Genomic DNA, 12,358 nt, shown 5'->3' with positions numbered 1-12,358 from the left:
AATAAGTCAGTGCTATCGAAAGGTGCAGCTGTTGGGGTGAATATAGATTTTTCCAATTATATAGATATCTCAGTGATGCAGATAAATGCACTCTTCATGCATAAATAAGAATATATGCATGCATTTTTTTCGATTTATTCAGGTAACGTCCTCGCGTCATCGTCATCTTTTTCGCAGAAACTCGAGAATTTTGTTGCTGTGATAAGCAACAAACATTGATTAGAAAAGAAAACCGGGGAAAAAATTCTTTCTACTAATTTCCTTTAACGTGAAAATTTGGTTTTATAATTAAATAACTTGTGAATTGTAAATTTGTCAACGCTTTACTTGAGTAATTTAAATAAACATTCTATAGTTAAAGTTTTTTTATCTTTGACCAGTCTAAACTTGAATGCTATTTGAAAAATTATTGGAATAACAAAATTAAATCTTTAAATCAAATAACTCGCGGATTATAAAATTTTAACGTTTTTCGCTAAACATGCTCGTCGAATTGTTCCGCAACTCTTCAATCAATCTACGATTGGTAAAGCGTCCCCGCGTAGTGCTGATTGAGAAATTGTCGCTACCAATTATCGGGGCCACGTGAACAACATGAAAATTCAACGCGGATCCAATCAGGATAAGCACGTCTCTCACTATCGATGTAACTTTGTCCGACCGACTTACCCGTGAGGATAACGAATAATAATATTATTTGCAATCAAGCGCAATCAGCTCCGAGAGTTAATCCAATCCGGAACTAACGCTAATCCATTCGGTCAATTTGCATTGCCAGCGGCTGGACTCCCGAAGTCCTCGTCCGGTATTTTACGAGGTGACCCGCAAGTAACCCCGCAAGATATGTATTTAGATCTATGCACGGATTGTATGCGTAAAAGCATGTGTAAGTAGAGACAGTTACTTGCGGGATACCATGTAAAATATGAGGCTGGATTTTAAGGCCGAATCCATGTGCGATGCAAACGCAGAGCTGGATATTTCGTGTTTATAAATACAGCATAGAACTATTCAAATCAAGCTGTTTCCCAGTCCGTAAAAATCATCAAAAAATTTGAAAATATTTCGGGCACGTTTAGAGGTAACAAAAGAAACTCCAGAAATATTCCTGTCACTTTCCGGCTAACAGTTGCAAATTCGGGAGTATTCATTCGCAATCGATAAATGCAAACTCGAAGACACCGGTATTTAGGTATACTTTTAGTCGAGCACGTCAGAGCTCAAAATATCTTAATTATTTTTAATTTGACAATAAAATCGAAGAACCCTCCCCCCCCCCCGGGATTACTTTTAAGAAAGTTACGTGCAAACACTTTCAGCGATCACGCCGAAGCCAAGAATATTCCACACCGATTTTAAACGTCACCGTCGAAGTTTCGACTATTCGAAAGTGTATCCCGTTATGCAGTCGATGCGTGATGATGCTGCTTTTATCGGAAAAAAACATGGCGCCTGTTACTCGATCGATTCGTTATCTTCTATCCTCGATGGAAGACCGATGACGAGCGTTTAGCATCCGCGAGAGTTTTCCGCAATGTAAAATGTGGGTCGCTCGATAATTGCCAACGATCGGGCGACGCTATTCCGACGTGGAATTCATTAGCCCGATTTATCTCGATCGCCTGCTTCTCCAGGGTGCTATTTCCGGTAAGGCCACTTCCCCCTTACGCGATGATACACGAGCAACGTTCTCGATTGCATAAACGAGAGGTCACGGGCTTGATAGACGCGTGAGACGGAAACGAAATTTTTACACAGGAAGCTCGCGGAGACGCTTAAGAGAAATCTTTAAAGCCAGTTTCATTAAGATTACTCCGAGCTAGCTTGAGTTGGTTACATTTTCCCTCTCTGTTATGTCCTAAATGACACTATTATCTAAAAGGAGACAAGTCGCTGAACCAGGTTTATCTAATCTTCTGATGCAATTCGAATTTTCAAGCTACAATCTACTTTACAAGACATTTGTAATTACAATTTATTTTATAAGAAATTTTGGAAATCTTAGAAATGGCTGTGCAGCTTTCACTTTTATTCTTTCTCGTGAATTTTTTCTCTATTTGCATTACTATCCTTGATTCAGCAATTCCCAACTGATGCAAAATTTAAGGATACATTATACGTATAGTCTCTGCAAAGTAAATTGAAATTGAAATTGAAATTATGTTAATACTTATACTTTAAATAAACTGTATGCATATGAGAGTTGTATGAATAACAGTATATTTTTATTTGATAACACATTTTTATAATTTATTTACTTTATTTGTTGTTAGAAATTAAATTATTTTAAAAAATAACAGTAAAAATTAATTTTTTTATAAGCATTAAGAATAACTAATCTCTGCATGAAATTTGAAACTTTTTATAAATTATCGTGAATACTTGAAATATTTATATTCAAAAATGTAATTTATTATCATTATTTTTTAATTACATTTTTATTACAGCACATTTTATTTATTAAAAAATAATTTGATCCTGATAGAAAATCGCAACTAAAATTTTTCTTCATTATTTTCAAATGCAATATCGAACAATTTGTAATTTTTTAAATTAATTTTTTATTATTTTGAAAATATATTTAATTCTTTAAATGCAACTGCATCGTGCAGAGAAAAAGCAGATTGAACACGCAACATCATTGTACCATTTGTAGACATATCGTTTCCCCGCAGTGTGTCTTTTTCTCATTCTCATTAAGTTCTTCCATTTTAGTTCTCTGCTAACGTCAGGAGTACGGCGAAGTTTTTTTAAAAACTAATCCTCGACGGCTTATTCCAAGACGTAGCGTAATTTTTCTTATCACTTTTCGTTCAATATCATCTTTCTTTTACCGTTAAAAAAATATGATTATCGATACAGTATTAATTACTTTTTAAATATGAATACGAATTAATGTGATTTTAATGTTTATTATAATAAAAATTTATTATTTTTTTTATCGGCTGTATGATTAATAAATGAGTTAATTTAAATTATTAATAGCATTAATTTTGTGATAAACAGAATTGATTTTTTTTTTTATATAAAAATCAATATAGTTCCCAAGGGTTTAACTATTGTCACATCAACTTTATTTCAAACATGAAATAAAAAACTGCCTCCTCATGAAATTCGATCAAGTTTGTCAAAACTTCATAGCTTAATGTTGACGAACCTTGCTCGATATCCAATAACGATTTTTTTTCTCGTTACTCAATAAATAAATCTTTTTCTCGTTCACTACGATAACGATCGCGACAAGATAGATGAATCGCGTTTGCAACCACGAAAAAATTTGTATTTGTGTCTGAACGATTCCACTGTTATTTTGTATTTAACAAGGAATTGATCCAATTCGGTTAAACTACTACATTTTTATTTGCAGAAATAGAAAAAATAAGAAGCTATGTAAAAAAAAGAAGTTGCATAAACAAATTCTGGAAAAATTAGACTCTGATATCATTTTACTCATTTCTGAAAATAGTCTATCTATTTTCTGCGCTTTGTGCCCGCAGATTAAATCAGAAACTAGAAAGGTTCGTATTTTGGGTCGCCTGTGCAGCCAAACGAAAACACAAAACGCAGTTATGAAAGCTTGAGTTCACGCTTGCAGAAACGGCAGCGTTTGCCGGATGGTATTATGCAAACTATGATTTCATTCAGTTGCAAACACGTGGAATTTATGCGCCGGCTAATATCATGCAAACCACTTTGCACGGCCTGTGCGTCGTCCACTCAAGAGACCCCCGTACGAATGTCGCAAAAGTTGCGCGCAGCTGTTAGATTTTTCAGAAATGTCGTCAACTCTCGCGTATGCTGCGTCTTTTGCCAGCGAACACGTAGCACCGGCAACTTTTTGCGAGAGAATTGAATGTTGAAGAATAGAACACATTATGCTTGACGTTAACGACAAGTTTTGTGAAATTCATCGTATTACGTTGTAACTTTTACAGTAAATTGTAAAGAAACGCGAGTATTTTAATAAAATAAATTCCAAAATAAAATAAATTATAAACAAAAATTTATAAAATAAATTACAAAGTGAATGTAAATAAAATAAATAATTAACCAAGTATTTCGATTTTGCATGCAATTGTCTCAAGAAATTAGATCCGCTTCGTTCGTACGTTCAATGCTTGAAGGGTCTGCCCCAAGTTCATTCCTAAAATTGACGTAATCTTCAAGATTGTAGACAAAGGATAAAACACGAGATTAACTCTGTTTAGAATGAAGTACATTCGTTCGTTTCTGGAACGGCGTTTCCCTCGTGAAATGAGAGTTTCACAAATCTCGAGTTTCACTTTGCGAACCACGCGAATCTCGCGACTATTCATCTTACGCTACAGCGGGCGGGTCCGTTCCTTCCGTGATTCTTTCTTTCAATTACTCATCATGCGGCCAACTTTCGGAGATAATTAAAGATCCCCGTTGTCCGAGTCCTTCGGTGAGGCGGGCAAGAAGGAGAGACGGGGACAAAGCGGGATTGTAAAAAAAGAACGACAATCGCCCCGCATCCATCATCCGTCGACCGCAATTCATCATACGCCGTTCTACAAACGCCGTGCGATAGCTAATGACAAAAAAATCACTGTCCCACGAAATCGATTCGTTCGCCCGTCGTAGCTCCTTCGTCGACGTCAAGTGCGCTGACAAAAAGCGGCCGAAGAAACGCAATTAGTCGACCCGACGTGAACGCATCGGAATTACTTGGCTCCGCATTCCTTTCGTTTAAGTGGCGACACGGTTTAGGTAAGGGAAATAAGACGAACAAAGTACGAGAACTTGAGCAAGAGCAGCTACAGCCTCTCGCAACGTCATTACCTCTGTCTGTAGAATTTCTTTTTGCTAAAGAAATATTTTAGGAACGCCGGTTTGCGCTGGCGTCTAAATATTTGTTAACGTTCACGTCTACGTCGATTGGAAAAAAAAAAAAATGAAGAAAGAACAGGCAGAAATGTGAAAACGTGGGAAGACGGTGGCTGTTACTTTTCCGTAAGAGGCTTCTGTAAGATTTTATTGATCTCGATGGGACCTCTCGATGAAAAGGAGGGAGGCGAATTACGTTGCGAACGACGAATTTCCTTTCGTCACCGAGAACAGCCCGGTTTTATCGTCTTAATCGTGAAAGCGGTGGCGACAATTAAAGTGCACCGCGGCGCGTATCGGGCGGAACGCACGCGAGGAAAAACGCGGCGGAGCAGTATTTTAGAATGTTAAGTGACCGTGCACCTCGCTCGGCACGGCCACAAAGTGCAATTTAGCCGTCCACGATGCGCGAGAACTCCTCATTGCGAATACAGCAACCCCCCCCCCCCCTCCCCTCCGTACCGCCCTTATTCGCCGTCATCCCGTTTCTCGCATGTCCTCCCTCGCCTCCTGTCTAGACACCCGTAAGCCCGGCTATCTAAACTGCCTCATCGAATCACCCCTTTCAGCCCGCCCTCCATCACATCACAGGCTCGCCTCTATCGCATCAAAAGATCAACACTAATCTTTCGATCAGCAAAGCTCCCGTTTCTCCCGTGGTTCGCGCGCGCGCGCGGGGGAGGTCGATTTTCGCGGGGCGATGAATTCAATATTGAATATATTGTATATCGCGGGGGGGGAGGGTTTCCCCCCCCCCTCGAAGCCCGCAAAAATTTTCGTTCGAAAACAAAACGGTATTTTGCTTTCCCTGCTCCTGCGCGAAATGTAGGTGAGGTTAAAATTGTTTTCACGATCGATTATTATACGCGACGACGTATATAGCGTCGGGAGCAATGGGCGACGATGCAATAAATGGAACGCGCGCGAAACTGCTATCTCGTTGAAGCAATCTCCGACGTATCGGAGCAATCGCCAGAGCCAGCTGTCTCAGCGGCGAAATCCTTCTCCCCCCCCCCTCCCCCCGCTAAAGTCAATAAAAGGCGCGCCATTATTTCTGCGTGCATCCCCAACGTCCGCGCCTGCAATCTTGCGGCATTTACGACAAAGATTATATGGAAGCGCCTTTCGATTCTGTCCCCCTCTTTTTTTTTTCTTTCTTTTTTTACATCAACCGCGAAGTGCATTGCCGGCGGATCACTATCGGGGAAAACTCGATACACTTTCGGTCAAAAGGAATTCGAGAAGCATCGACTGCTTCTCGCTTTGACTGCGATGTTACATCGCCCCAGCCACATTTGTATCAGTCGATTCCCTTCGGAGTTTGCAGCCCCGAAAGATCTTCCGGCGACATTTATCACAACTTAAAAAGTACGCGCGTTTCCCTCGCGTCCTTTACAACTTACATCTCTGTTCGTTCTTCTTCCCAACTCGCGGGGGAGGGAGGGGGGAGGGGGACGTCCACAAGTCGTCATACTCCTATCGAGGCTTCCAGCCTCGCTTTGTACGTCAGTTAGTCTGAAAAACGTACGTGAACGTAGTTTGGAAAAGTGCCACGCGGGACCCTTTATTTATTTTTCGAAAAGTCCGAATGTAGAAAAATACGTAGAAAGATAATACACATGCCGTTGTGGTATAACGAAATTTTTCTTCGAAATATCAAAGAGAGACGGGAGAAAAATACGGGCCGGACACCAAATGAAAAATGTATAGGAATATAAATGACAAATGGATAATAACTTAATTGTAATAAAGTGATATCGCGGGAGAGAAAGAGGGAGGGAGAGAGAAGGTGCTATAAATTTTCCCCCCCGTGGAGCGGAAGAGTAAATTGGCGAGATAAATGCGAAACGGGTGAATCACACGTAACGATTACGAGACGTGCAAGATAACGCAATTTTTAGAGAAAAAGGATTGCGCGACGTGCTTCGACTGATAACGCATATTCTTGAAATTCCGCTTCCGTCCGGCTACCCGGCGAGATTAATGTGGCAGTCTTGTCTACACTTCAAAGGATCTTTAGCGAAGTTCCCCAGGATCAGATGGTGCGGTTACCCCATGCACGACGTCTTTAATTAATTCCGTCCGCAGCACCTCGATTTCGCGTGAACCTAATTGAAATGTTATTCCACAGCAGGTGTAAAGTGCGCGAACGCTTCTCGAGTTCTCTCACCCTTTAGCACAGTTTCAAGAAATACATCTGCATAATTCGGCACAAAGTCTTATTGGACGTTGCCTACGTAACGAGGAATGAAATCGTTTTTTAGACGCCTTAGCAATTTTCGAAAACTTGCACGGTATTTAGCTCTCGGTAATATCACAACGATTGAATTTAATTTCGAGATTCAAACTTCTTCCGTCGGAATAGACAATTATTAGATTTAAGTTGGAAAAGTGGGTCGTAGCGAATCGTATTACTCGAGTTTTTGTACCGGTTTAGCGTTTCACAATTTCATAAATCGATAAGGGAGACGGGAAGGGAAAGATATGAGTTTGAGTGGTTTTCTTTCCTACTGCTTTCATTAAATACGCTTGAAACTTTATTTTTAAAGACAAATGGTTTCCTGAAAAAAAATTGTAACAAAATTGCGCCCTCAGCAAAACAGACGCACGTGATTTATAATAGTACAGTCAGTCCCTCCCCCCTCTCTCTCTCTCTCTCTCTCTCTCTCTCTTTCTCTTTCTTTGCTATCGTAAAAGCCGAATGGCTCGTCAGATTTCGTGGCAATTCGGGATGATTGCATTCTTCGGAACCGCGATCGCCGAAACCGGCGTTGTATCGAAATTGTTTGCCGGGCTTTAATCTCATCCCGCAGCAGTGACAAAGTATCGTCCGCAAATGTACCGTTACTCGAATCACCGGAGATGCGTCCGCCCGAGGTATTTCACAGTAATACCACTGCAGCGAGCGATCGCCTAGGCCAATGGTTAGACACTTACGTAACATTAAAGCCGCCGCTGGCTTTAATCTTGCTGCATGTCGCTCGAATGGCTTCGCAGAAGACAATGTTAGAAACTTAACGGCGAAATTATTCCCGATGAGGCAAACTACTTCTACACCGGGGAAGTTGCTCCGACAACGGTTGTTATCGTAATAATAATACACGGCGAAGCTTTACAGTGTACGTTTACAAAAACTTTAATTGTACAAATTGCAACGAGTACATCTTTCTTTCTGGAGAGGAATTTCATTTTACAAAATAAAATTCTTTCGCAAAGAATTGAAATAACGGATGTTACCTCTAACTCTCAGACGTAAAAGTACGAAACACGCGTTGTAGGAAGAAACAGTTTATTAGATACAATCACGAGCTCACAATAACGTTTCCGGTAAAAGCAATCGTAACTTATTGTTAATGTGGAAGAATAGCTTCAGATTCACGAAAGTTAATTTCTCTTCTGGACGGAGGAATTCTATCGATCCACTTTTCGGGCTGTTACAAAGCTTCTTACGGCGATTTACAAATTACAAAAGTCGTTGCCAACGATCTTGGAAAAACGAAAAAAATCGCGGCTGAATGAAACACCTCGTTAGCGTTAGGTGCATAGCTGCTGTTATAGCCCTGAACTTACGAAACCGAATCGAGTGCGCTAGTCTGATTTCTTTCTTTGACTGCGTGTTCCTTTTACTCTGCAATGTGGTGCACACATAGATATCGATATGTATATAAAGGCGATATATATTCCGCTGATCTAGTTGCTGCTCTAGAGTGTCCTGTTGTTGCGGACCACCACAGTCGACGCTCCGTTTTTTGATTCCTTGACAATTAGCTCCCTCTGCGCTTCTGCGAACACCAAGTGCATCTCAAGACATGCACTGAAAGTTTATTTCAGAATTATTATTGTTCGTAATTAAGCAGTTAATCACGAGCGTGCAGTCGCGACAGACCAACGCCACACAAAGAGCGATACGCTCAGTCGATCTCCTTTTAAAATTTGAGGAAAAACCAGTAAAAGAATCTCTTTTTGTCTTGTTTATATATAATTTATATATTTTCATGTTGCAAAAGCTTCACTTAGCTCCTCCGACTGCACGCTCGTACGTCAGAAATGAATTACATGGGCATGGAATTCGACGGCGAGCTTTCTACGCGCGCGAGCTTAATGCCAGCCCCTTTTTTTCTGTCACGTAGGTCGATCTAAGACACATGGACGAAAAATCGGGGAGCAACGTCGTGGACGTGGGAGTTGACCTGTCCGAATTCTACATGTCGGTAGAATGGGATATTTTAGAAGTGCCTGCAGTTCGGTAAGTGTATATCCGTTATTTTATTCAAGAGTACACAATATACGATGTATTTCCGTTTATATTTAGTAACATAAATTTTATGTTGTTATAAAAAGTGACCGGAATTTTATCGGACCCGTTTATACGCGATGTTTCGTAAAAATCTCAGCGCGACGATTTAAATCTTACAAGTCAAAACACGTTTCCGCTATTATGATTTATAGTCGTATTAAAATTCGATATGAGATCTTTTTCATAAAAGTTTCATGTACTTTCTCTGGATAAAATCTCAATCTAATTCTCGAGATTCTCAGAGCACGGGAGAAGTATCAGAATCTCAAAGCGCGTCTAGGAGAGAGGCGCCTTTCTCTTTTCTTACGAAAGCTTCTTTACATTCAATATGTTCACCTGGCATAAGCGAACGGTTGCTTCCGGGCACGATTCGATTCCCGATATTCGGCCACGATGCAAACGGGAGTCTGCCGTAGTAGTAAAATCGATGTTTTCACGGACATTTGAAGTGACTTGCCACTAGAGATGTTCGATTAACATTCGAACACATTCGGCATCGGTATTGTCTTCCACATTATCTGAATAGTGAAAAAGTGCCTTATTCGATTGTAAACGTTCCTATTTGTCAGTGCAGACTGTTATCCTTTTGCGAGGAATTCTGGCCTAACAAATCGATATGAAATCAACCACAACAATGACCCTTGAGGGTGAATGTAAAAATGACAGAGCTTAGGTCAATTTTTTTTTAATCATTCGATTCGCTGTTTTTCTACATATAATATTTCCGATCTGCCCTAATTTTGTGAAAAATTTTAATGCTCGAAAAATAAATGTAATTTAAATTTATTCGCGACACGAGACATTTCTGGCTCCGAATTGAGACCATCGGCCTGAATAGACGAGGGGGCCTGATAGACCGGTGGGGGGGGGGGAGGGCGTAAGGGACGTAGTCTCTGAACCGAGTTACCGACTTAGAGAGATCTTCGACGGAGTTATACGACCCTACGAAACTTTCCTCATAAGTCTCGCTCACCGCCGACCCTACTTACTTAAAACGTGCTTATTGTCGGGTACAAACGCCGCCCTGAATAGCGGAATTTTTACGTTCTTTCGACGGTTTTTTTTTGCTTCCTTTTTACTTCATCGCTGTAATCCTACCGCTACCTCGTTCATCGATCTGGCGATTAACCGCAATGTCTCTTGCGCCTTTTCTTCTTGCAGGAACGAGAAGTTTTACACTTGCTGCGACGAGCCCTACTTGGACATTACGTTCAACATCACGATGAGGAGGAAAACTCTCTTCTACACAGTGAACATTATTATCCCCTGCATGGGGATATCGTTTCTCACGGTTCTCACATTTTACCTGCCTAGCGACAGCGGAGAAAAGGTAAGCCAGTCCATTTCTTGTCGGTAAATATTCCGTATTCGTTTCAGCATTTTTATAGGTACTTACGCAAAATATCATTCTCGTGCTAAAAAGAGCGATTATTTAATTTTTAATTTTCTTCTTTTAATTAACAATTATTTTTACAAAAAATATTTTCTTAATAATCTTAAAATACACTCTTATCCATTTACTTGAAACACAAGTAATAGTTATTTAAAATAAACTGTTACATACATATATCTAGAAAAATTACGTACTTGTAAATTACTTGAAATATTACTTGTTTCAAAGATTTTATAAGTTTACATATATTTCGCAAATATTCTCTCTCTTGTAAATCTATCGCAAAAGCGATCAATTTAAAGTAAATTCTGAATCCTAGTTTTCTTAATTTAATCCTAATTTAATTCTTCAATCGGAGATATTAAGTTGAATCATTAATTTTATTTTGTTAATACATATTACTTGAATTAGACAATTTTTCTTTTTTTGCGTACTTATAATAGATTTTCTTTCTAAAATTTGTGAGTATATTTTAAAATATTTATAAAAATATTCTTTGTATAGAGATAATTGTTACTTATTAGAAAAAAATAAATTGAATAATCACTTTTTTTAAACAAGCTATAAAATTAATATTTTTTTATATGATACACACTATTAAATTAATGATAAGAAATGAGAAAGATCTCTCTTCACTTTTCTTTCTTATTTCATAACTTCTTTTAATTATCTATTAAAAGTTTTTTTTTATAAAATCAAAACCACACAAGATTTTTCTTTCTATTTACGTTAGCTTTTGCAAATTTTAATTTAATCTCGAATATGAAAACATTCGAGACCCGCAAAGATTTTACGCAAATGTTTTTATGGTAATAAGCTTCCGTATAGACTCTTGTCTTGTAATAATATTTTCAGAAATACATAATACAGCGAATAAGCATATCGTTATGGAAAAAGAAAGAATATATAAGCGAGTGAGCGACACAGAGTATTAATCCTTTTATTCTCGGAAACGTAGCCGCGGGGCGGACGTGCGTGAAATATGCGGCGAATTAGTTCTCTTCCGCGTGTCTGTCGGCCTCGTTATTTACTCTTATCTGTAGGTAAGAGCTAGTAGGTGGTTACTTTTGGCTCGACGGCGCCGGCGATTTTTCATTTCCACCCCCCCACCCCCTCCGGCTTCCATCCCCGTCGACTTACTACTATTCCGACTCGCACCGTTTTCGCTCACCCGAGAATAGCTCCTCTTTCACGCTGTCAATATGTAACGTGTAGCATCGAAAGGATCACTCGCACACAGCCGAGGACACTTTGGAATATCTCCGCGAACGTCATGTTTAATTGAACCGCTATTTTCAAATGTCTCTAACGTTTTCGATAATTCTCAGCGGCGCGTTCTGTCAAATGCTTAACAAATCAGATTAATTATTCTCTATCCCTGAATATTTATCGAGATAGTATAGACATTCTATATTCGGAAATATTTTCAGATGTACTTTAAGTATCTGCTCGGCATGCGTGCGTGATCCTACGCAATTTTCTCCCCCTGTGGGGAGGAATATTTTGAGGAAAGGCTCACCCCCTTCCATCCCGCTAGATCGACGTTTACAGCTGACGTTCTTCCCGAAGCGCCCTTCTTCGCGCAAAGTTATCGACGTAGCGTGGCATAAAAGCTCCGCCGTGCTTTCCCCATGCGCTCTTTCCCCGTTAACGTCCCCGGCACGTCGCGACATGCCACAAAGGTTACTCGTTACTCGGTGAGCTGGCATTGTAAAATGTTTTTTTTCTCTCAATCCCTCCCCCGCCCCTCGGTTTCTTTGTTTCTTCCGCTGGACCGGCCGCGCGAGCTCACGGCTCGAGTCGTTTCCTTGCTTGCTCTT

The 12,358-nt window shown here is 39.8% G+C and overlaps 1 protein-coding gene across 4 annotated transcripts in view; it reads left to right on the top strand.

Moving 5' to 3' along the window:
• Positions 1-12,358, top strand: part of LOC105835641 (acetylcholine receptor subunit alpha-like) — a 156,235-nt gene that overhangs the window by 110,247 nt on the left and 33,630 nt on the right. For all 4 annotated transcript variants that reach the window (XM_036291899.1, XM_036291902.1, XM_036291901.1 and 1 more), the window contains 2 exons: positions 8,979-9,094; positions 10,307-10,475. In XM_036291899.1, coding sequence (XP_036147792.1) covers positions 8,979-9,094; positions 10,307-10,475 — 285 coding nt within the window. The remainder of the gene's footprint in view (positions 1-8,978; positions 9,095-10,306; positions 10,476-12,358) is intronic.

Source organism: Monomorium pharaonis, chromosome 9 (genome assembly GCF_013373865.1).
Source record: "Monomorium pharaonis isolate MP-MQ-018 chromosome 9, ASM1337386v2, whole genome shotgun sequence".
NCBI lineage: Eukaryota > Metazoa > Arthropoda > Insecta > Hymenoptera > Formicidae > Monomorium > Monomorium pharaonis.
This window is presented reverse-complemented; position numbering and strand designations above follow the sequence as displayed.